The 26,457-nt window shown below is 43.8% G+C and overlaps 1 protein-coding gene across 2 annotated transcripts in view; it reads left to right on the top strand.

Moving 5' to 3' along the window:
- Positions 1-26,457, top strand: part of LOC122542318 (heat-stable enterotoxin receptor-like) — a 186,771-nt gene that overhangs the window by 154,755 nt on the left and 5,559 nt on the right. For both annotated transcript variants that reach the window (XM_043679963.1, XM_043679962.1), the window contains 7 exons: positions 7,194-7,282; positions 7,530-7,621; positions 13,231-13,389; positions 15,750-15,942; positions 16,200-16,374; positions 21,249-21,347; positions 25,450-25,544. In XM_043679963.1, the coding sequence (XP_043535898.1) occupies positions 7,194-7,282; positions 7,530-7,621; positions 13,231-13,389; positions 15,750-15,942; positions 16,200-16,374; positions 21,249-21,347; positions 25,450-25,544 (902 nt within the window). The remainder of the gene's footprint in view (positions 1-7,193; positions 7,283-7,529; positions 7,622-13,230; positions 13,390-15,749; positions 15,943-16,199; positions 16,375-21,248; positions 21,348-25,449; positions 25,545-26,457) is intronic.

The following is a 26,457-nucleotide window of genomic DNA, read 5'->3' as shown; positions in this document are numbered from 1 at the left end:
CTAACCTAGGTGTGTGTTGTGGTGTCCTCTCTGTTGTGTGTTAGTTTGGCCATTTTTTCTTTTAGTGCCGTTTTTTTGCGCTGTGTGGTCCTGTTCTGTCCTATGGTGACGGCCTGTTCTATGGTCCGGGTCCATTCCTGATTGGTGGTTTTTGAAATTAACGATTTTTGGCGCGCAATTTCTTGTCTGTATTTGTGTAGTCTGTTGTGTGCATCTGTAATCATTACCTGGATCATCCTACATCGTTCTGTCTGGCTGTGTCTCTGGCTTGTGGGTTGTTGACTGGTGGTCTGTATCTGACACATGGTGGAAGGATTCGATTCTCTCGGCATTCGTGCAGGAACCGGAGTTGTTTGTATGTGGCGCTTAGGCGGTTGGCACAGGATTCCCATTTCCTGGCTTATCTTAGCGTCTCTCGCCCGTAGGTGTTCAAAGTTTGTGAGAAGATTTGTAGCTCGGGTGCTCGTTGTTGTGGTTCTGTTCGCCGAGCTGGGGATTTGTGTTGCAGACGTTTCGTCCCCTGTCTAGGTGACATACTCAGTGCTTGGGAGCCTCCTGTGAAGCACTTCTGTGATCTTTCATCCTGCATTTATAGTGATTTGTCTCTGCCGCTTCCGGTTGTCAGTTCCAGCTGTCCGCTGCAGTGGCCGGTATATTGGGTCCACGTCGATGTGCTTATTGATAGAATCTGTGGATGAGTGCCATGCCTCTAGGAATTCCCTGGCTGTTCTCTGTTCACACTACATACAAACTACCCGCTGTGTGAAAAAGTTGTCCTTCAGATCTTTTTCAAATCTTTCTCCTCTCAACTGTCAAAAACAGCAATGTGATAATATTAATCTTCGTATACCGATAATGTGATAATGTTAATCTTCTGATGCTGATTGAGAGATTGTGTGTCCTGTCATTTTTCTACATTCCATTGAGGACAAGCCCAATCTATTAAACCTCTCCTCTTAAGAAAATCTTTCATACCCAAAATTAACCTAGTGAACCTTCTAAGAGCTGCTTCTAATGTCAGAATGTATTTCCTCACATAAGGACACTAAAACAGTTCACAGCATTACAGGGTGGTCTAACTTGTACCATGCATCATTTCAGCAAGACTTGTCTATTTTTATACCTCATTCCCTTAGAAATAAGGTCCAACAGGCCATTTAACATCTCCCTTACTTACTGATGTTGGATGCTTACTTTTTGTGATTTCATGAAGAATTACTGAATGATAATTGCCTGAAGAAGGGTTACACCCGAAATGTTGACCTCTCCACCTCCTGATGCTCCCTGGCTTGCTGTGTTCTTCCAGCCTCCTGCCTTGGATTCCAGCATCTGCAGTTTTTTTTGTCTCTAACCAATGCTAATTGCTGCCAGCTAACTCTGCCAAATCAAAAGTTTAAGTCGTGGTACTTTCGCAGAAGGAGATTTAATTTTTTTTCATTTCACCCTCCCAAAAACAATGAGCAGAAACCAACAGCAGTAGTAACACCGCTAACTGTAACCCAACCAGCACAGTCAGTTCCCTAAACTAAGGGAAGGAGATTTAATTGACTGAACGCACAACTTGATTGATTTTAAACGAGGACCCCTTGAAACTTAAGCCATTCTGGTTTATTTCAGGATTATGTTTTAGTCTTATAATCTTTTATGTCCCATATTTTCTATAAATTATTCATGCAAATAAGTTGAATTTGTTATTTTAGCTTGTACCTTTGATACCTTTCCTACCTTCCAGATTTCCAGCAAGAATATTATGCAAACTCCAGTGTGGAATATTGCTGTTAAATAGGATGATAGTTAGTACCTTTGAGCACAAACTCCAAATTAACACTCCAGTATAGTACCGAGGGAGTACTGAACTGTTTAAGGAATCATCTTTTTATGAGACATTAAATCAAGGCCCTAGCTGACCTCTCAGATGACATACTGCTAGTTTGAAAAGCTTAGGGGTTGTCCTAATGCCCTGGATATTTATCCCTCTACATCAATAAAAACCGATTGTCTCATTGTTATTGTAATGATATTTGTTTTAGTCAATAAAGTGTGATGCAGGAAGTGTGGTGCCACCTACAGTCTGACCCCACCATCAGAAATATATTTCCTTCCCCAACTCTAACTGAATTCCATAGGTAAAAACAAGGACCGCAGATGCTGGAAACCAGAGTTTAGATCAGAGTGGTGCTGGAAAAGCACAGCAGGTCAGGCAGCATCCGAGGAGCAGGAAAATCGACGTTTCGGGCAAAAACCCTTCATCAGGAATAGAGGCAGGGAGCCGCCAGGGTGGCATTCCATAGGTTCCCTTCAGGCCTCTCTCGTTGGATCCACCTCCCCACCAACCCCACCCCCTCCTTGCCACAGGAGGAGCGTAACCTGAGCCCACACCTTCCACCCCTCACCTCAGTCCAAGGCCCCAAAAGATCATTCCAAATCTGGCAGAGATTTTCTTGCATGTCCTCAAACCTCAGTTACTACATCTGCTGTTCTTGATGTGGTCTCCTCTACATCGGAGAGACCGAGTGCAAACTCACAGAATGGTCCATATGCACCAACCAGCCCCACCATTTCTGATGGCTAACCATTTCAACTTGCCCTGCCACTCCCCCCCGAGTACATGTCCATTTTGAGTCTCCTTCACCAGCTAAACAAGGCCACCCACAAACTGGAGGAAAAACACCTCATGTTCCCCTCGGGAGCCTACAAGCACACAGCCTCAACATTGAATTCACCAGTTTCCAAATCTCCCCACTCCATCCCACATCCAACCTTCCAATTTGGCACCATGCTCCTGACCTGACCTACCTGTCCATCTTCCTTCCACCTATCCACTCCAACCTTCCAACTGACCTGTCACAATTACCTCCCACCTGCACCCACCTATCACCATCCCACGCACCTTTCCTCCAGCCTCACCTCCCTCCCTCTATTTATTTCTCAGCCCCCATACCCCTCCCCAGTCCAGATGAAGGGTCCTGCCTGAAATGTCGACTCTCCTACCTGACCTGCTGTGCTTTTTCCAGTGCCACACTTTATTGACTCTGACTCTGCACCGTCTGCAGTCCTCACTATCTCCTTAGTGTTTGTTTTCGCCTGCTGTGTGCAAATTGTATTTCAAAAAATATTTCATTGGTTGTAAAGTACCTTGAGATTACTATTGGGGTGGCACAGTGGCTCAGTGGTTAGCACTGCTGCTTCACAGCACCAAGTACCCTGGTTCAATTCCCGCCCTGGGCAACTGTCTGTGTGGGGTTTGCACCTTCTCCCTGTGTCTGCGTGGGTTTCCTCTGGGTGCTCTGGTTTCCTCCCACAGTCCAAACATGTGCAGGTTAGGTGAATTGGCCATGCTAAATTGCCTGTAGTCTTAGGTGCATTAGTCAGGGGTAAATGTAGGGGAATGAGTCTGAGTGGGTTGCTCTTCGGAGGGTCGATGTCGACTTGGTGAGCCAAAGGGCTTGTTTTCACACTGTAGGGAATCTAATCTAATCTACTCTAGGGGAGAAAATTCCTTTTGTATCTTTAAAGTAAACATTATCATCCCAATGGAGATGCAGCCTACTACAACCATTACAATAGAAATGCAGAGCAATTAGAGCCTTTAGTTGTGTCTGTTGATAAGAACATAAGTAGATGTAGTCATGTGGCCTCTTAAACCTGCTCCATCATCCAGTGCAATTATGGTTGACCCACTTCCCCATCTCATTTTCACTGTCCAATGTCAGGTCTAAATTTTACTTAATATGTGTGGCAGCTTTATTTTTATAAATTTGAGCACACACGATATCTTGAAGAGGACAGTTTGTGAGCACGATCTGGGTTGTAGCACACCCACAAATATGTGCAGCCCAATCACCCACCCCTTGATATTGCCTCGAATAGCGAATCATGCAACAGTTTCACAGTTGGAGGCCATTCAGCCCTCATGTCTGTGCCAGCTCTCTGCAAGAGCAATTCATTTAGTCATACCTTTAGCCGTATAGCCTGTCAAATTGTTTTTCGTTAGGTGTACAGATCATTCTGCTATAACATGGATTGCGTTAACGTGAATTTGCTGTAACACAATTGATGAATTGGGGACACTGTTTCTACAGCGTGGATTTTAAAGTGTATTGGTTATAATACAATTCTGGTCCTGTTAGTTTAAGTGGTGCTGCTGTTACACAATTTTCTTATAACACGAGATTGCATGAGAACAGAATTACTGCATTTTAGCAGAACTGACTGTATATCTGATTCCCTTTTCAAAATCATGACTGAATCTATATTCTCAGGCAGTGTGTTCGGGATCCTAACCATTCACCTTAAATTGACACCCTCCAGGATCATAGAAGAATCATATAATCCCTACAGTGTGGAAGCAGGCCATTCAGTCCATCAAGTCTGCACTGACCCTTCAAAGTAGACGGGCAGGAGGCTGGAAGAGCACAGCAAGCCAGGCAGCATCAGAAGGTGCAGAAGTCAATGTTTCGGGTACAACAAGAAGGGTTACACCTGAAACATCGACTTCTGCACCTCCTGTTGCTACCTGGCTACTCTGTTCCAGCATCTGCAGTTTTTTTGTCTTCGACCCTTCAAAGGCCATCCCCCCCAAGATTTACACCTCCTACCCTATTCCTTGAAATCTGCATTCCCATGGCTAACCCACATATCCCTGGAAACTGTGGTGACACTTCAGCATGGCTAATCCTCTGCATCTCTAACCTGCACATCTTTGGACTGTGGGAGGAAACTGAAGCACCCAGAGAAAACCCACACAGACACGGGGAGAATGTGCAAACTCCACACAGATAGTCACCCGAGGCTGGGATCGAACCTGGGACCCTGGCGCTGCTAGGAAGGCTCTTAACCACTGAGCCACCACGATACCCACCAGGTTCTTCTGCCAATGGAAGCCTTAACTAATCAAGATTTTCCAAAATAATTATTTTGTTAAAGATTGCTAGTTCTAAAAACTTTTCTACCGCTGGGGAAAAATGCTTATCATTACACACCTTTTTTCAACAAGATGTAACATAAGCAATTCTCCGGTCGTCTGGCACTAATCCAGTCTCTACAGAGGATTGGAAAATCATGACCAACATCTCCCCAATTTCTATCCATGCCTCCATCAGTATCCTCAGTAATCAGCCTTTCTGATACATTTTCTTCCATCAATCTTTAACCTAACCATCATCTTGCGTGTCTTGTCTTTAACAATGACACAATAACTTGTTCCACTGGTAAAATACAGTGCAAATGAATGCAATATTTCAGCCAAGTTTCCATGTGTAAATTTTCATTTTAGTTTCCAATTAGGTCCACTCTTCTTTTTCCTATCTATAGATATGTAGACAACTTTCGACTTCCCTTTTATGCTGTTAGCAGTATTTTCTCAAACTCTCCCTTTTCAGCTTTGTTTTATTCCCCCTCTGAACTTTCTTTATTCACCTAGTACTCACTAACAGATGAGCCTTTTTCTGCTTAATTTTACTGCGTGGTAGGGGAAAGAGAGTGTAATACTCAGATTAGATTCGGCCCAATAAGTCCACACCGACCCTCCGAAGAGCAATCCACCCAGACCCATTCCCTGACATTCACCCCTGACTAATGCACCTAACACTACGGGCAATTTAGCATGGCCAATTCATCTAACCCACGCATCTTTGGATTGTGAGAGGAAACCGGAGCACCTGGAGGAAACCCACGCAGACACGGGGAGAATGTGCAAACTCCACACAGACAGTTGCCCGAGGGGGGCATTGAAGCTGGGTCTCTGGCACTGTGAGGCAGCAGTACGGTGGCACAGTGGTTAGCACTGCTGCCTCACAGCGCCAGAGACCCAGGTTCAATTCCTGACTCTGTGTGGAGTTTGCACATTCTCCCCGTGTCTGCGTGGGTTTCCTCCGGGTGCTCCGGTTTCCTCCCACAATCCAAAAATGTGCAGGTTAGGTGAATTGACCATGCTAAATTGTCCGTAGTGTTAGGTGAAGGGTAAATGTAGGAGTATGGGTCTGGGTGGTATACCCTTCGGCGGGTCGGTGTGGACTCGTTGGGCCGAAGGGCCTGTTTCCACACTGTAAGTAATCTAATCTAATCTACTAACCACTGAGCCACTCTGCCACCCACTCTGTTCCTTCAAGTATTATTCTTGTTCCACCCATTGCAGGTCGCTGTTGGTGGAGAATCAGAGAATGCTATAGGATATTGCGAGACCATTCGAGCAATCAGTTCCTATGCTGCCTCTTTAAAAAAGGCTATTTAATTAGTTCCACTCCCCACCTTCCCCACAGCCTAGCAAATATCCCTTCCAAGTACTTTTTTGAATCATTCATGATTCATGGGATGTGAGTGTTGATGACTGAGCCAGAATTTCTTGCCCCGCCCCTGGTTAAGGAGGTGGGGCTGAGCTGTTGCCTTGATCTGCTGCAGTTCATTTGATGTTGGCAGACCCACAGCATGCTGTTAGGGTGGGAGAAAAATAAAGAAATAAAAACTTCAGAATAACTCAGTTTGGAGCTTGCAATTAATGATGTTTCATCTACCTGCTGCCCTTGTCCTTCTAAATGGTAGTGATTACGGGCTTTGAAGGTGCTGACTTAGGACCCTTGATAAATTTCTGCAGTTCATCTTGTAGTTGGTACGCACAGCTGCTACTGAGTGTCAGATGGTGGAGGGAGTCAATGTTTATGGATGTGGTGCCAATTGGCCTGTTTTGTTCTGGACTATGTCAGGCTTCTTTAATGTTGTACGAATTGCATGCATCCAGACCAGTGGGGAGTATTCCATCACACTCCCGCCTTGTGCCTTGCAGATGGTGAGTTTGAATGTGTCAGACAAAGCACAATCCAAACCAAGTACTCGCCAGCAATCCAGACAGAACTCAGAGAAAGATAGATTCTTGGTGATCAAGGAAGTGGGTGAAAGGTTATCAGGGTTTGTGGGAATTTGGATTTTATGCCATGATCAAATTAGCCATGATCTTATTAAATGGCGGAACGTGTTCAAAGGGCCAAATGGCCTACTCCTTGTCTGTATGTACCACTATTCAGGAAGATCATGGTTCATCTGTTTGTGGTCTCAACCCCACTTCCTAGTCTATTCGCTCCTTCTGTTTCTTCAAATGTCACAATTTAAAACCATCGGAGTAATGCTTTTACTGATAACTTTCAATTGGTGACCCTGTCCCTCTTGTTAAATGGACTGTTTCTTCCCTTTTTCTCTAGAGAAGTTAAAGAGAGTAATGTTAGCAAATGAGAGTGAGCTGTTTCGACCTGACCTTCCCCTGGAGACAGCTAAAGACAAAGAGATAGAGGTAACTGAGATCAGAATAAATCTGATTAATCCTGTTTCCATCTGGTTCCAAAACAGATTAAACTCTTAATTCTTTTAGACCATTTCTGATATACCATCCATCCAGGTCTAATTAACTCCCATGCCCTGTTGTTTCAGTTTAATTAACCCATGTGCCTTTATCTGATGGCCTTGTTAGATTCACTCTGTGTATCATTCTGATCAACTTCTGTGTCTCGGTCTGTTTACCTGTGTCTTTCTGCATGCAGATGTATGGGCTGATCAAAAATTGCTGGGAAGAAGATTCAGAAAAACGACCAGATTTCAAGAGAATTGAGGCATTGCTGGGAAAGATATTCAGGTTGGTAGAGATGGGGTGAATTCTGTACATAACAACATATAAACTGCACCTCCCACACAAGGAACAGGTATGAATGGTCTTCATGGTGTGACAAAGACACACAATCCTGTATAAGGTCATTTTTCAATTTCAGTTTACACAGAAAACTTAACCTAGAGAAAGGAACAGACTGCTCGCCCTGTACAACTTGTTCTATCATTCAATTAGATCGCGGCTAATCAGCAACTTAACTCAATTCATAAGCGTTTGTATCCATCTTCAGCCAGGCATGGCGAGTGGATGATCCATCTTGGCTTCTTCCAGATGTCTTCAGCATCACAAAAAACAGTCTTCAGCCAGTTCAATTCACTCCACGTGCTATCAAGAAACAGCTGAAGACACCGGAGACTCTGAAAACATTCCAGCAATACAGCTGAAAGGTTGTGCCCTGGAATTGTCTGTGCCGCTAAACAAGTTGCTTCAACGCAGTTGTAACATGCAGCATCTGTGTGATGATGTGGAAAATTGCTCAAGTATGTCGTGTCATAGAATCATAGAGTCATAGAGGTGTACAGCATGGAAACAGACCCTTCAGACCAACTCATCCATGCTGACCAAATATCCTAAATTAATTGATAAGGTCACACAAAAAGTGAGACAAAACCAATCCGGCCAATAGCTCAACTCTTTATTCATCAGCAAAGTGTTGGAATGAGTCATTAATGGTGTTGTTAAGCAATACTTGCTAAGGTGCATTCTGTTAACTAATGCTTGTATTAGGTTCTGTCAGGGCCACTCAGTTTCTGACCTCATTACAGCCTTAGTCCAAACATATACAAAAGAACTGAACTCCAGAGATGAGATGAAAGTGACATCAAGGCAGCATTTGGATGAGTGTGGCATCAAGGAATCCCAACAAAACCAGAGTCAGTGGAATTGGGAAAGGCTCTCCAGTGATTGAAGTCTTATTTAGCACAAAGGAAAATACGTGTTGTTTGTGGAGATTATTCATCTCAGTCCTGGATATCTTTATGGGAGCTCCTCTGGGTAATATCCTAGGCCCAACCATCTTCAGCTGCTTCATCAATCACCTTTCCTTCATGAGGTCAGAAGTAGGGATTGCTCTCTGATGATTGCACCATGTTCAACAACTAAGACAACCCATTTCCATATGCAGTAAGACTTGGACAACACCCAGGCTTGTTCTGATAAGTGGCAAGTAACATTTGTGCCACACAAGTGCAAGTCAATGACTGTATCCAACAAGAGAATCTAACCAGTGCTCCCTGACATTCAATTGCATTACCATTGCTGGAGCCCCACTATGAACTGTTCTAACCATTTAAATATGTGCCTTAAAGAGCAGCTCAAAGTCTATGAATTCTATGGAAAGTAACTCATCTCCTGCCTAGATATTCACCGTCACCAAGGCACAAGTCAAGAGTGCAATGGAATACTTAACAGGATGGGTGCAGCTCTAACAAAACCTTGACACCATCCAGGACAAAATATGTCACCTGATTGGCATGTCATACACTATCTTCAATCCATTTTCTTCACCACCAATGCACAGCGGTGGCAGTGCATGCCATTTACAAGACTTCTGTAATTCGATAAGTCTCCTTTGACATACATTTCCAAACTTATGGCCTCTACCACCCAGTAGGACAAGGGCAGCAGGTGCACAGGAACACCACCACTCCAAGATCCTCTCTAAACCACACATCATTCTGACATGCAACCATATTACTATTCCTTTACTGTCACTGGTTCAAAATCCTAGGTCTCCCTTTCTAACAGCATTGCAAACGTCCCTATACCCCAAAGACTTAGAGTCATAGCAATGTACAGCATGGAAACAGACCCTTCGGTCCAACTCGTCCATGCTGACCAGATATCCCATCCCAATCTAGTCCCGCCTGCCAGCACCCAGTCAATATCCCTCTAAATCCTTCCTATTCATATACCTATCCAGATACCTTTTAAATGTTGCAATCGTACTAGTCTCCACCACTTCCTCTGGTAGCTCATTCCACACATGCACCACCATCTGCGTAAAAAAGCTGCCCCTTAGGTCTTTTTTATATCTCTGTCTATTTATCCTATCCATGCCCCTCATGATTTTATAAACCTCTATAATGTCATCCCTCAGCCTCGATGCTCCAGGGAAAACACCCCCAGCCTATTCAGCCTCTCCCTGTAGCTCAAATCCTCCAACCCTGGCACTAACCTTGTAAATCTTTTCTGAACCCTTTCAAGTTTCACAACATCTTTCCAATAGGAAGGACACCTGAATTGCACGCAATATTCCAAAAGTGGCCTCACCAATGTTCTGTATAGCGGCAGCATGATCTCCCAACTCTTGTACTCAATACTCTGACCAATAAAGGAAAGCATACCAAACCCCTTCTTCACTATCCTAGTTACCTGCGACTCTAATTTCAAGGAGCTATGAACCTGCACTCCAAGGTCTCTTTGTTCAGTATCACTCCCTAGAACCTTACCATTAAGTGTATAAGTCCTGCTAAGATTTGCTTTCCCAAAATGCAGCATCTCTCATTTATCTGAATTAAACTCCATCTGCCACTTCTCAGCCCATTGGCCCATCTGATCAAGGTCCCGTTGTAATCTGAGGTAACCTTCTTCGCTGTCCACTACACTTCCAATTTTGGTGTCACCTGCAAACTTACTAACTATAACTCTTATGCTCACATCCAAATCATTTATATAAATGATGGAAAATAGTGGAGCCTGCATTGATCCTTGTGGCACTCCAATGGTCACAGGCCTCCAATCTGAAAAGTAAACCTCACCACCACCCTCTGTCTTCTACCTTTGAGCCAGTACTGTATCCAAATGGCTAGTTTTCCCAGTATTCAATGAGATCTGACCTTGCTAACTAGTTTGCCATGGTGAACCTTGTTGATTGCCTTACTGAAATCTGTATAGATTACATCTACCGCTCTGCCCTTATCAATCCTCTTTGTTACTTTTTAAAAAAACTCAATCAAGTTTGTGAGACATGATTTCCCACACACAAAGCCATGTTGACTGCCCCTAATCAGTCCTTGCCTTTCCAAATACATGTACATCCTGTCCTTCAGGGACTTCTGCAGTTCATCTCATCCTCGTCTTTTCCAGTGCAATTAGGAATTTACAATATGCATTCTATGAACAAATAAATTCACATGCCTTCATTCTATAACCCTTAATGCACTCATAGGAACACAGGAGCAGTCAGTCAGTGTGTTGAGCCTGCTCTGTCATTCAGTCCAATTAGGAACTTCAATGTTGCCAGGGTTAGAGGCTTTGAGCTGTTGGGAGAGACTGAATAGGCAGTGACTATTTTCCCTGGAGTGCCAGAGGCTGAGGGGTATCCTTATTGAGGTTTGTAAAGTCATGAGGGGCATCAATAGGGTAAATAGCCAAGGTATTTTCCCTGGGGTGGGGAGTCTGAAACTAGAGGGCTTGGGTTAAAGGTGAGAGGGGAAAGATCTAAAAGAGACCTAAGGAACAACTTTTTCATGCAGAGGGTGGTGTGTGTATGGAATGAAGTGCCAGAGGAAGTGGTGGAGACTGGCACAACTGCAACATTTAAAAGACATCTGGATGAGTACATGAATAGGAAGGGAATAGAGGGAAATACTGGCAAATGGGACTAGATTAATTTAGGTTATCTAAATTAGATCCAACATGGTGCCTTACTTCTCCAAAAGGTCAGAAATATAAAACATTGTATTCCTCGCTCTGTTCTATTACTCTTAGGCACTACGCACGATATGACCTGCCTGTATCGGATGCAAAACCAAACTTTTCACTGTAGCTACATATATGTGAAAACGTGGGGCAGCACTGCTGTATCACAGGGATGCTTTTGAAATTTTTATGTGTCCAAATCTAAAATATATCACAATGCTAGGCTTTAAGTGTGTATTTTCCATGGCTTTTGTAATGAAGAAAGGTTGAGACAGAGGTGACAAGTAGCCTGCTCAAATCCAGTAAACACCTTGAGAGACCTTGGGTTTTCTTTATAAGTTGGAACAATAAAAGCAGCCTGAATGGGTGGGGTCAAGCTCCTGTAGAACCAGGCATTTTTTTTTTGTTTTAGCATTCAGTGGCAGTTGCTAGGGTCTTGAAACTGGATGTGGGAACTCTTATTCCTCTCCCTACTCCAGCTAAAAGTTGAGGTTCGCTTCCTGTGCTAGAATTGCATGTGAGACAATTACTGAATTTGCCTTTGTCAAGGCCGTGCTTATGGGATGTTACTCTATTAGAACAGTTAATCAGCAGTAATTAATATATATATATTGTTAAGCATTTCAGTAGATTTACAGTTAAGCCAATTCTTTTATTTTTGTTTTGTCTGTATTTTAATTATAGTGTATGAATAAAGTATATTTTTTTTTTAGTTTGACCAATTGAATTGCATCTGGAGTGCAACGCCTTACATGTGAATTGAATTGAATCATTTGTTGTCACGTGTACTTATCTTGAAAATGAGAAAAAGTTAGGGTCTAGACTATCTTCTTAATATATTTTGAGGGGATGCGGTCAGGTCCATAACACATACTTGAGTAACAGTCAAATTTTTTTGACTACTTTTTAAGGTTAAATTTACGGGGTTGACTAATGCATGGATACTACTTTTGAGGGACTGAAATTCATGCCCGTCAAAATTCATGCCGTATCATTCGCTAAACGAATAAAGACAGAAAAAAAAAAGAATTATGGTAATTCTGACAACCCGGAATGGAACACAACAGCCAGCGGACTGGAAGACTGTGAGCAGGGCATGACTGCTGGCACACTGACTCATAAACGTTGATCTGTTACTTGTGAAAAATTAGGGTCGACTTTTACATGAGACATATGGAAAATTTGGCCAAACTTGGGGGTGGCACAGTGCCTCAGTGGTTAGCACTGCTGCCTCACAGCACCAGGGACCCGGGTTCGAGTCCCATCTCAGGTGACTGTCTGTGTGGAGTTTGCACATTCTCCCTGTGTCTGTGTGGGTTTCATCCGCATGCTCCAGTTTCCTCCCACATTCCAAAGATGTGCTGGTCAGATGAATTGGCCAATCTCAACTGCCCATAGTTTAGCTGCATTAGTCAAGGGTAACCATAGGGTAGGGGAGTGCGTCTGGGTAGGTTACCCTTTGGAGGATCAGTGTGGACTTGTTGGGCCGAAGGGCCTGTTTCCATTTTGTAGGGAGTTAATCTATAAAAAAGAATAGGGGATCAACCTTTACATGAGATCGATTATATACGGTATTTCAGGGTTTAATTATCATTGAAGAAATATGAAAGCAACCAAGAGTCCCTTTCGTGCTATGGTCCTGAGCAAAACTACCTGGCCTCCACTTGCATTCACATTAAAATCAGTCAATAATTAGAAAATTGACACCCTGGAGCCTTTGAGGTCTCCCATTGGTTGATGGAATCTGTAATGTGCCCATCGGAGGGCACCAGAAACAGATCCCATCTCTCAGCCAAGTGTTGAACATGGTGGATAGAATATTAAACAAGTACACCAATGTATTAAACAAGTACACCAATGACACAGTGCAGTGTAGCATGTGGGAATTCACTCTGAGAGAAGCTGCAGTGAACTGTCCATTGAATCTTTTGCAGCACGTTCCACAGTGAAACGGACAAGAGCTACATGGACATACTGATCCGCCGACTTCAGATGTACTCGAAGAACTTGGAGCACCTGGTGGAGGAGAGAACAGCCTTGTACAAGTCTGAGCGTGACAGAGCAGATCAGCTCAATTACATGCTGTTGCCTAAGTGAGCCAGATTAGTCTTTATTGATCTTTGCAACACAGTTATCTTTGCCCACTTAAATACTACAGTATAATTCATCTGACTACACTTATCTTAGTTGTTTCACTGGCCTTGAATCTCTTTGTCTTCATTATCTATCTCAGAGTGTGCTTGTCAAACTTGATAAATATGAAGTAGATCCCAAGCCAGATAGTGTGGTGTGAAATTGGATGCTGGTTCTTTCCCAATTTATTTGCAGAATGCAGCATTGTCTGCCTCACCTACCAACTAACCCAATGTCTCCTTATATGTGCTTAATCTATCAGTGCCTTTTATCTTTATATCATTAACCTTGATAATACAATTAACTTACCATTACCAGATATAGCTAGTTATAAATCTGCCTGGCATTCAAGGTGACAGCATGTGGTAAAAGTGTAGGTTTTGCTGCGTTGCTGGTTTGATTTTTAGCTTGTCTGCTAAGTATTCAATTCTGGCTTTGGGAGCTCTCTGTTTAAGTGTCTTGTAGCAGAATGGTAGTGTCCCTGCTTGTGGGTCAGAAGGTTGGGTTCTACTCCTACCTGCTCCTGAGGTGTGTCAGTAACCGTCTGAAAAGATTGATTAAAATATCTGTACACCTATCTGTCTTACTACATATCAGTTTGTACGGGGTTTATTCTATCCAGTGCCATTGTGCCTATAATCATTGACAGAACTACTTAATTAATCCACCCCTCTGCTCTTTCCCAATTTGCGTGAAATTCTATTTCTTTTCACATACTTTAATATTGGTGAACTATGTCTGAAACATGAATGGAAAACATCCAAAATTTTGTTCAAGGGAACCCAAGAAAATGTATTCCACTGTAAAGTAAGAATAAAGAAGGGTTTGTCAGTTGAACAATGGAACAAGAATATTGAAGGGATGTCATGTGATCTCATCTCTGCCCAATTATAGTTCACACCTGACACCTGAGGCATTGCTCAGATAATGGTGGAGATGGGGGGTCATTGAATATTTTTAAGGTGGAAATGGATAGATTCTTAATAGACAAAGGAATCAGAGATTATGGGAGGAAATGGGAATTTGAAACACAAACAGATCAGGCTAGAAGGGCTAAATGATTTCCTTCTGCTCCTACTTCATATGTTCACACGTACCTCTCTGATGACAGCAAATTTGAGATCAGGGACTCTTTAACAGAGAGTCTTGAGACTCTTTGAGGCCACCTGTGCCTCCAGTGAGACATTATGTACTCAGGTTCAGGGTGCAGCATGCAGTGGGCAATGTCCCTTCCTCTAACACAGAAGCTCTGGGTTCAATTCCCATATTAGGTGGGTCACAACCATAGCCAAACAGGTTGATTTTCAGTCTTTAAATCTTTCTGGCAGATGTTAAGGAGAGAATTTTCTGATCAACCAGACTTCCCACATTTAGAAGAATGTGCAGGTGTGTTCTTGCCCTGAGCAGGCGTCATCTTCATTCTGAACCTAACCCTACCCCACATCACACACATACGCATGTACACACACACACATACACACACATAAACTCACAAATGCACATATGCACACACATATACACATGTGCATATGCACATACACACACACATTCATACTCATGTACACACAGACACACATGCACACACAGATACTCGCATGCATGCACATATATACACAGACCTACACACAAACGTGCACATATACACACCCACATGTGCACATACGCACAAACACATATGCATACATATACTCAGATACACACACAGATTCTATGAGAATGCTATGCATAATAAAATTGCTTTGGCCATTTCAATTATCCATGATCTAAGTCACTTACTGCTGAAACTGTTCTATTGTTGTCCTTTCTGGCTTTTCACCTTCTAGCTTTGTTAACCTGGGCTCAGCCACCATCTCTGGATCCTAACTGATTTTAACTAATTAAAAAATTCACAGAAATGCATTCAAATCCCTCCAATGCTTTTCTCCTTATCTCTGTAAACCCCTTCATCCATACAATCGTCTGAGCTCTCTTCTATGTTCCATTTCTGGTAATTTCCCTGATTTCTTTTAATGCTATAACTTTGCTGATTGCATCATCAGTGCCTATGTCCCTAGGTTCTGAAATTCTCTTAAACATTTCTCAAACATCTCTCCCATCTCTCTCTCTCTCTTTCCTCCATTCAGACACTTGCAATTTACTTCTGTGGCAGTGTTTTGATTACCTAATGTTTCCGTAAGTATTAAATTTTCACTGAAAACTCTCCTGTGAAGTGCCTTGGGAGATTTTACTATTTAAAAGATGTCACATAAATGTTGCTAGTCTACTTTCCCCCTTTTAAAGGAGCAGAAAGTAACCATTTCTCTTTTGCTTTGAATTCCAGGCCAGTTGTGATATCATTGAAAACAACGGGTCAGGTTGAGGCTGAGCTTTTTGAAGAAGTGACTATATACTTCAGTGATATAGTGGGGTTCACCACCATCTGTAAGTTCAGCACTCCCATGGAGGTGGTCGACATGTTAAATAACATGTACAAGAACTTTGACCATATCCTGGACAATCACGATGTCTATAAGGTATGAAAGAGCCAGGCTGTGAACTTGAGGGGTTCTGATTGTGGCAGAGTTGAGTCATTTTCCCTGAGGTAAATGTCATTCACAATGATCTTGATCAAGAACCATTTGGAATACCGTGCCTAGTTCTGGTCTCCTTACATCTATAAAACTATGCTTTTAAATATATATATACGGGATACATGGTGCTTTGAGAAGTGATGAAAGGTATTCTTGAAATGCGAACTTCTTTTGTGAGCCTGACTTTTTTTTAAACTTAGGTGGAAACGATTGGGGATGCCTATATGGTAGCATCTGGTTTGCCAAAGCGGAATGGAAACAGGCACGCAGTGGACATTGCCCGGATGGCCCTGGACATCTTAAATTTCATGGGGTCATTTGAGCTTCCTCACCTTCCTGACCTGCCTATCTGGATTCGGATAGGTGTTCATTCAGGTAAAAAGGCAAAAGCCACATAGCTAAAGGAAAGGGCATAGGAAAAACCTGCCTCAAATCGATAGAGTCAGGAAGTATCTTTGAAAGCCTTATGTATCTCAGTGTGGAAAAGAATGATGTCAAGGTCTTGTAGAGGACAAGGGGAATAGAAGGACCTAAGAAAATAAGAAGGAGGAGCAGAGTAGGCCATTTGGCCCCTCAAGCCTGCTCCACCATTTAATAATACCCCACGCCTCAACTTCCTCTTTCAACACTTCCACATAGCCCTCAACTCCCCAATAGGGTTAGGTATTTCAAAAATCCTACCTCCTGTTTAGATTCTATCAGAGATTTGGGATATTTATTAGAATGAAATAAAAAAATAAAGAATTCAATAACATGGAAGACTGAAAAAAACTAGCATTATTTACTTAAAGAGAAGATTTACTTTAGTTAGAGCAGACTAAATGGAGTTGTTCAGATGCACTGATTCTCATTTCTGGGTTAAGAACACCCAGCTCCTTGAATTCGGCGTTTAAAAATAGAAGCCAGTACTTCTGATTTTTGGTTCATGATGGGAGGGGGTCTGGACTGGGAGTTGGACAAAGCAACCTGGGAACAGTCTAAGATGCTGTTAGTTCTCAAGGCAGACATTGAGAAAGCCTGCCTTGGAGATCCAAACCAGTGCTCAAAGTTTAAAAGCAAAGATTAAAACAGAAAATATCCCTCCTACTCTCACTCCCTCACTCTCCATACCTTATCCGTGCCAACCTATGCCCTTGTAGATGCCCCACCATGTCCCCTGTTTCAAGGACTTATGTAAACAACCATTTTACTCCATATCTTATGTAAAGAAGCATCTTAGTTAAGTGTATAATCCCTTATGTCAACAAACATTACAGTTCAATAAGTAGTTAAAATTTAGAATTAGCTTGATTGTCACATGTACTCACATGAATACAGTGAAAAGTTTACAAGCCGCCACTTACGTTGCCATCTTAGGTGCAAAGATACCGAGGGACAGATTCTTAATTACAAATTCTTAGGGAAAAGGGTTTAGACAAATGAACAAAATTATAAGTCCAACAATAAATTGTAAAAATAGAGAAAAAAAGAGTTCAGAATAACCATGCTGGGCTTCACCTGGAGACCAGGAGTTGAATCTATCCTGAGGATGTTGGAGCTGTCTGTCAGTCAGCATCCCATTGTGAAACGATAGCTAGGCAAATCGGTTGTGCAACATAAATCCTGTCATGGTTTCGTATTAGCAGGCACTCTAGAATAACTAGCACTTTTTTTAACTCCAGTTTTTAGGCAGTTTTATAACAACTTTACCAGTCCAATGAGTTTTTTGCACTTCCTAAGCCTTTTCACAATTCCAAAGGGTTCCTTACCTCCACCAAAAGTGTCATGGCACCAGACCCAACATGGTACCTTAATTCTCCAAAAGGTCAGAAATATAAAACATTGTTTTAATCCTCACCCCACACCACCCCCTCACTCCCCCTCACCCACAAACACTTCCTGAGCCCCACACATGCAACCCAGTGACCTGAACCGATTCCCCATGGCCCTTTCGGTGGCTCTGTGGTTAGCACTGCCACCTCACAGTGTCAGGGACATGGGTTCGATTCCAGCCTTGTGCGACTGTCCTCATGGAGTTTGCACGTTCTCCCCGTGTCTGCATGAGTTCCTTCTGGTTCCCTCCCACAGCCAAACAATGTGCAGGTTAGGTGGATTAGCCATGCTAAATTGCCCATAGTGTCCAGGGATGTGGATTAGCCATGGGAAATGCAGGATTATAGCGATGGGGTGGGGGGGTGGTGCTCTTCAGAGGGTTTTCATGGAATCAATGGGCCAGTGGTCTGCCCCCTACACTATGGGGATTCTATGATTCATAGCCTTAGTGGTTTCTTTTACCCACATCCATTTCCCTCTTCACCTACAATTCCAATGGATATTGTACAAGGGGAAAATAAAAGTTCTATTATAGCTAGTTCTCCTATAATGCAGTAGTTTCATTTCTATGTGATGTTATGTTACAGAAACTCGTGCGATAGAAGTAATGGGGCCTTTAGTAAACCTTTCCATTTCTGGTCAGTTACAGAAATGCCAAGTTGTTACAAGCAAAATTTCCCAATGTATTGTTGTAATCCCAGCTCCTTATGGAGTGGAAGTTAGCCAAAAACTGCCATTAAACTTTCTGAAACTTCTGGAATTTTATTTTGGCGTAACTGGAATCTCTTTTTTTGAGGGGGTGGCTAAAAGGCTGGGATGCTCTGAACAGCTGGAGATTTTGATGGGTCTGGGTCTCAGGTTTCAAAGAGAATGAGGGGCTGAGACTCTCAAATCCTTACACCCTCCACCCCCCGCCAACATCAAATGGAGACTGGGTGAATTTGGAATAGGCATAACTTGGGGATGGGTGGGGTGGGGAGAAGTGAGGGTCATCTGTGGTCTGTCCTTAACTTTACAGCTCCCCCTTTCCACACACATGCACCCATGTATTGAAGTTTCAAATAGCCAGCAACTGAGCCTCTGCTTAACAGAAGGTCTTGCTTATTCCTCCAACACTTGTTGGATATCGCAATATTTGTACCTTCTTTTGCTCCCTATCTCTCTCTTCCCACTCCTTGGCCCCCAATCTCATGCCCCTTCCCCCAATACTGTGCTTGGTCCCAGTTAGTATTCAGCAAAATATTGTGGTTGTGGAGGGTCAGCCGTCTCAGCTCCAGGACATCTCTGCAGGAGTCCTCCAGGGTAGTATCCTAGGCCCAACAATCTTCGGCTGCTTCATCAATGACCTTCTCTCTGTTATAAGGTCAGAAATGGGGACGTTAAGCACCACTCGCGACTCCTCAGATACTGAAGCAGTCAGTGCTCAAATGCAACAAGATCTGGACAATATCCAGGCTTGGCCTGACAAATGACAAATATCATTCGTGCCACTCAACTGCCAGACAATGACCATCACCAATAAGAGACACTCTAAATACCACCCCTTGACATTTAACGGTATCACCATCACTGAATCCCCCACTGTAAACATCCTTGGGGTTGCCATTGACCAGAAACTCAACTGGACTCACCACATAAACACAGTGGCTACAACAGCAGGTCAGAGACTTGGGATACTGCAGCAATTAACTCACCGCCTGACACCCCAAAGTCAATCCATCATCTATAAGGCACAAGTCAGTTGTGTGATGGAATACTCACCACTTGCCTGGATGGGTGCAGCTCCAACAACCGTCAAGAAGCTTGACACCATCCAGGACAAAGCAACCCGCTTGATTGGCACCACATCTACAAACCTTCAATCCCTCCACCACCAGTGCTCAGTCGCAGCAGTGTGTACTATCTACAAGATGCACTGCAGAAATAAACCAAAGATCCTTAGAAAGCATCTTCCAAACCCACGACCACTTCCATCTAGAAGGCAAGGGCAGCAGGTACTTGGGAACACCACCACCTGCAGGTTCCCCTCCAAGTCACTCACCACCCTGACTTGGAAATGCACCGCCGTTCCTTCATGGTCGTTGGGTCAAATTCTTGGAATTCCCTCTCTACCGGCATTGTGGGTCAACACACAGGGGAGTGGACTGCAGCGATTCAAGAAGGTAGCTCACCATCACCTTTTCAAGGGTAAATAGGGATGGGCTATCAATGCTGGCCAGCCAGTGATGTTCAAGTCCCACGAATGAATTTTTAAAAAATTCCAATGTTCCCCTACCCCAGTTGCATATAGAAGCAAAATAATACACGTGCACACAGATGATAACCTGTTGCCATAGAGGCACCAGCAGAATAAATCACAGCCAGCTGGTAATACAGGGGATGGAATCACATAACAGCAAATAGGAGTTCACTTTGTAAAAAAATCCAGTCCCCAATTCACAAATCACGTTACAGCCAAATCACATTTCTAGGAGAACTACCTGGATTTGAATTTCTGTATCACATCCTATTGTTAAAACTATTTTCCTTCATAAATACACACTTTGACACTTACTGAGATTTCTTAATATGTCTTGACAAGTTGGACAGTTCCAAGAGGTTTATGCATCTTTTCCACAATCTTCTCCATAGTTAATAGTCAAAAAGGGCCCTTGATACCCCCATCTCTAAATCATAGAATCCCTGCGGTGTGGCAACAGGCCATTTGGCCCATCATGTCGACACCAATGCTCTGAAGAGCATCTCACTCAGACCCGAACCCCCCCCTACCCTAACCCTGAAACCCTGCATTTCCCATGTCTAATCCAGCTAGCCTGCACATCTCTGGACACTAAGGGCAATTTAATCTGGCCAATCTGTCTAACCTGCACACCTTTGGACTGTGGGAGGAAACCAAACCACCCGGAAGAATCTCACAATGATGTGAGGACAACGTACAAACTCCATACAGTTGCCCGGGGCTGGAATTGAACCCATTGTGAAGCAGCAGCATGAACCACTGAGTCACCATGTCACCTTTTTGATTTCCAGTGACAGAGAATCAACCACTATTGAGTATTGCCAAGAAGAGGCTCTTAAAAACATGCAGTTTATTTCATAATCGAATTGTGATACAATAAAATTAATTACTATTAAATAGTTAGATATTATTATAAGACTATTGGGAGATGGAGATGGCACATCTATCCCCATTGAGATCCAGATCTATTCTCCTGCTTTCCCCACCCAAGTCTGGGTGATGTCATCAGGTTGGTGAAGTTTAGTGCAGTCTCCAACCCTTTTCGGACCAATGCACAACTCAACACAATAGAATGGGAGTCATTGGATAACTTGTTCAAAGTGCCAGCACTGACAAGATGGGCTGAATGAGCTGCCTCTCCATTGGATCATTATACAATTGTTTGCCTTTCCTCTCACCATGGCTTTGTTTGTCAAAGGTCCATGTGCGGCAGGTGTGGTAGGGACCAAGATGCCACGATACTGTCTCTTTGGTGACGTGGTCAACACAGCCTCACGAATGGAGTCTACAGGATTACGTAAGATCTGCATTCCCCCCCATTCAATCTGACAATCTTTCTCAATCCAGCTGAACTGTGTACTTTCCTTCTGTCTCTGTTTATCTTTCTCTATCTTTCTGTCAGTTTTCGTCTTTCTCACTGTTCTGTTTTTTTCTATCAATTCCCTTTTAATCCTTGATTTTCTGCATTCTTCACAATTGCTATATCTCTCAACTCCTGTCTGTCTCATTATCTTTGTCTCTCTCTCTCTCGAGATGCACTTGTTCTTGTGCTTGTCTGTCTCTCTATTTGCCTAGGTTTGGATTTTTTAAAAATTTGATTTGATTTATTATTGACATGTACCGAGATACGGTGAAAAGTATTATTTTGCGAGCTATCCAGGCAAATTATACCTTACATAAGGACAGCAGAACAGAATGCAGAATATTGTAGCATAGCTGCAGAGAAGATCCAGATAAAGATCAATTCCAATGTATGAAAGGCTCATTCATAAGTCTGATATCTGCAAGGAATAACCTGTTTGTGAATCTGTTGGTACATACTTTCAAACTTCTGTACCTTCTGCCTGATGGAAGAGGTTGGGAGACAGTATAACTGGGGTGGGAGCGGTCTTTAATTATGTTGACTGCTTTCCTGAGGCAGTGGGAAATGTAGAAAGGGTCAACAGAAGGAAGGTTTGGAAGATGGACTGCGTTCACAACTCTCTGTAATTTCTTGTGGTCTTGGTCAGAGTAGTTGCTGTGATGCATCCAGATAGGGTGCTTTCTATGGTGCACCTATAAAAATTGGGAAGAGTCATTGTGGAGTGCCGAATTTCCTTAGCCTTCTGAGAAAGTAAAGAAGTTTGCGTATTTTCTTGACTGTAGTGTCAGTGTGGTTGGACCAGTATAGGTCATTGGTGATATTTACTTTGAGCTCTCAATCATCTCCTCCTCAGCACAATTGATACAGACAGGGGTGTGCCCTGCATTCCATTTCCAGATGTCAGTGATCAGCTCCTTCATTTTGCTGACATTGAGGGAGAGATTGTTACATCATGCCACTAAGCTGTCTATCTACTTCCTGTTATTCTGTCTTGTCACTGTTTGAGATCTGACTGACTACGGTGATGTCATCAGCAAATTTGTAAACGGAGTTAGAGCTGAACTTGGCCACAGAGTCATGAGTGTATAAGGAGTATAGAAAGGGGCTGAATTTGGAGCCTTGCAGAGTACTATCGTTGAGGATTAGTTTGATTAGATTACATTACAGTGTGGAAACAGGCCCTTCGGCCCAACAAGTCCACACCGACCTGCCGAAGCGCAACCCACCCATATCCCTACATTTACCCATTACCTAACACTACGGGCAATTTAGCATGGCCAGTTCACCTGACCTGCACATCTTTGGACTGTGGGAGGAAACCGGAGCACCCAGAGGAAACCCACGCAGACACGGGGAGAACGTGCAAACTCCACACAGTCAGTCACCTGAGGCGGGAATTGAACCCGGGTCTCTGGCGCTGTGAGGCAGCAGTGCTAACTGCTGTGCCACCGTGCCACTCACGAAGTTGTTGTCTATCCTTACTGATTGTGGTTTGTGGTTCAGTTGAAGATCAGAGGGTTGAGCAGAGTCCGAGGCCTTGGAGTTTGGAGATGAGATTTGTTGGAATTAATATGGAGGTAAAGTCTGAAATAAATGTCCTTGTTATCCGAATGTTCCAGGGATGAGTGTAGGGCCAGGGAGATGGTGTCTGCCTTGAATCTACTGTGACAGTAGGCGAGTTAGATTAGATTCCCTACAGTGTGGAAACAGTTCCTTTGGCCCAACCAGTCCACACCGACCCTCCAAAGAGTAACCCACTCAGACCCATTCCCCTCTGACTGATGCACCTAATACTATGGGGCAATTTAGCATGGCCAATTCACTTGACCTACACATTTTTGGACTGTGGGAGGAAACCAGAGCACCCAGAGGAAACCCACACAGACACGAGGAGAACGTGCAAACTCCACATAGACAGTTGCCCAAGGGTGGAATTGAACCTGGGACCCTTGAGCTGCGAGGCAGCAGTGCTAACTACTGAGCCACCGTGCCACCCCCTACGTTGTAGTAGATTGAGGCAATCTAGGAGGCTGGAGTTGATATGTACCATTTCTAACCTCTTGAAGCATTTCATATTAGTGGATATCAAAGCTACCGGGCGGTAGTCTTTAAGATATGTTACCTGATTTTATTTTAGCACTGGGATGATAGTGGTCTTCCTGAAGCAGGTGGGGACTTCAGGTTGCATTAGGGAAGGTTAAAGATGTCAGTGAATACACCCCCAGCTCGTCTGCACAGGGTCTGAGTGCACAGACAGGGACTGCATCCAGACCAGTTGCTTTTCATAGGTTCACTCTCAAGGAAACCGATCTGACCTCTGTGTCTGTGCGTATAGGTGCACCCGAGGCTGTCGGGGCAATTGACATCATTTCACTGACCTTTTTCACAAACCAAGCGTAGAATGCATTGAGCTTAGCAGAGAGCGATGCACTGTTGTAAGTGATTCTACTCGACTTCGCTTTGTACCCCATTATGTTGTGTAAGTCTTGCCACAGTCGATGTGTATTTGTGTGGTTAGTCAGAGACTTTAGTTCAGTCTGACATTATCTCTTGATATGCCTGATGGCTTTGTGAAGATCATACGTAGATTTTCTGTATAGGTCAGGGTCACCTCAGACCAGGACCTCTATAGGAAGTGGGTCTTCAAAGTTTGTGCGAAGATTTGTAGCTCGGGTGCTCGTTGTTGTGGTTCTGTTCGCCGAGCTGGAAGTCTTTGTTGCAAACGTTTCGTCCCCTGGCTAGGCGACATCATCAGTGCTTGGGAGCCTCCTGCGAAGCGCTTCTTTGATGTTTCCTCCAGTGTTTATAGTGGTCTGTCCCTGCCGCTTCCGGTTGTCAGTTTCAGCTGTCCGCTGTAGTGGTTGGTATATTGGGTCCAGGTCGATGTGTTTGTTGATGGAGTTTGTGGATGAATGCCATGCCATGTGAATGGCATTCATCCACAAACTCCATCAACAAACACATCGACCTGGACCCAATATACCAACCACTACAGCGGACAGCTGAAACTATCAACCGGAAGCGGCAGGGACAGACCACTATAAAACATACGTGCAAACTCCACACAGTCAGTCGCCTGAGGCGGGAATTGAACCCGGGTCTCAGGCGCTGTGAGGCAGCAGTGCTAACCACTGTGCCACCGTGCCGCCCACCGCATGTGTGGCTACTAAGGATAGCTGGTCGTGTCGTTTCGTGGCTAGTTGATGTTCATGTATGCAGATTGTTAGCTGTCTTCCTGTTTGTCCTATATAGTGTTTAGTGCAGTCCTTGCATGGTATTTTGTACACTACATTCGTCTTGCTCACGTTGGGTATCGGGTCCTTCGTTCTGGTGAGTTGTTGTCTGACCGTGGCTGTTGGTTTGTGTGCCATTATGAGTCCTAGGGGTCGCAGAAGTGGGTCTTCCAGTTCATCCACGGTTTCTGGTTGGGTTGCACTTGGATAATTTCTTTGGCACCCAATCCTCTATAAACTCACTGATGAAGTCTCTAACGGTAGTGGTATACTCATTTAGGTTGGCCACTGAGTTCTTGAATATGGAACAATCCACCGACTCCAAGCAGTCACCTAGGTCGGGTACAGATTAAAACCCCTGCCACACTCATATTAAACAGTCCCAGGACAGGTCAGTTCAGTGCAGAACATCAAACACCCCAAGGGCAAGGAAAGTAGTTGAAAACCAAAAAAAGCTGAATGCTGGAAATCAGAAACAAACTCAGAAATTGCAGGAAAGACTCAGCAGGTCTGGCAACATCTGCGGAGAGAAAGCAGAGTTAATGTTTTGGGTCCAGTAACCCTTCTTCATATGGCTAGATAAAGGTAAAGCTCCCTTCAAAAACTTGTGATTAACATAATACAAGATAAAAATGCCACATCTCATGTTTGAGATGAATGACTCACTCAATCTCTCACTCTGGATTCAAGCCTTTATTCCGGCAGGTGCAGTGGGTTTCATCCTATTCCCTCCCTACTTCCTTTGAATGATTCAAGAGGCCTTTTATTTGAACTGCATTAAGAAAAGAATATTCTCTTTGCAGCATTAAGAATTCACGTTAACCAATCGACAATCAGTATACTGAAGAGGACGGAGTGTAAATTTGAATATGAGATGCGGGGAGAGACTTACCTGAAGGTGATTCTGATTACTTTATCCAATTACAATTCTCCTACTCAATACTGAGATTGATAGTCTTCTGTTGGTAACAAAGGAAATGGGCATGAACAGAGTATTCTATCACAGAGGTCTTAGACGACAGAACACAGGAGAGGCTGGACCAGCCGCTATCTCTGGACGAGCTGACCAAGGCCCTCGAATTCTTCGAAAAGAATAAAACTCCCGGAAGCGACAGTTTACCGGTCGAGTTCTATTCCGCTCTGTGGGACTTGATTGGCCAGGACCTGCTGGAGGTGTATGTCAGTATGCTTCGGGCAGGTACCATGAGTGAATCCATGAGGAAAGGCATCATCACCCTCATCTACAAGCGGAAGGGGGAGAGGGAGGAACTCAGAAATTGGAGACCAATCTCACTATTGAATGCGGATTATAAAATTCTGTCAAAGGTAATCGCCATCCGGGTCAGGTCTGCTCTGGGGTCGGTGATTCACCCTGACCAAACCTGTGCTGTACTGGGCAGGAAGATCGCTGAGAGTCTCACACTCCTCAGGGATACGATCGCCTACGTGCAGGACAGAGGGTTGGACATCTGCCTGATCAGTTTAGACCAGGAGAAAGCCTTTGACAGGATATCATACACGTATGTGAGAGATGTTCTCTCCAAAATGGGCTTTGGGGAGGGAATCTGCAATTGGATCAGACTGCTCTACACCAACATTGTCAGTGCAGTCTCAATCAATGGGTGGGAATCAGATAGCTTCCCAGTCAGATCTGGAGTCAGGCAGGGCTGCCCCCTCTCTCCTGCCTTGTTTGTGTGCTGCATAGAGCCATTTGCCAAGTCCATCAGGAAGGATGCGAGCTTGAGAGGGGTGACTATTCCTGGCAGCAGGGGCCTGCAGGTTAAGGCCTCCCTGTACATGGATGACATCGC

The sequence above is a fragment of the Chiloscyllium plagiosum genome, chromosome 39 (genome assembly GCF_004010195.1).
Source record: "Chiloscyllium plagiosum isolate BGI_BamShark_2017 chromosome 39, ASM401019v2, whole genome shotgun sequence".
NCBI classification, from domain to species: Eukaryota; Metazoa; Chordata; class Chondrichthyes; order Orectolobiformes; family Hemiscylliidae; genus Chiloscyllium; species Chiloscyllium plagiosum.
This window is presented reverse-complemented; position numbering and strand designations above follow the sequence as displayed.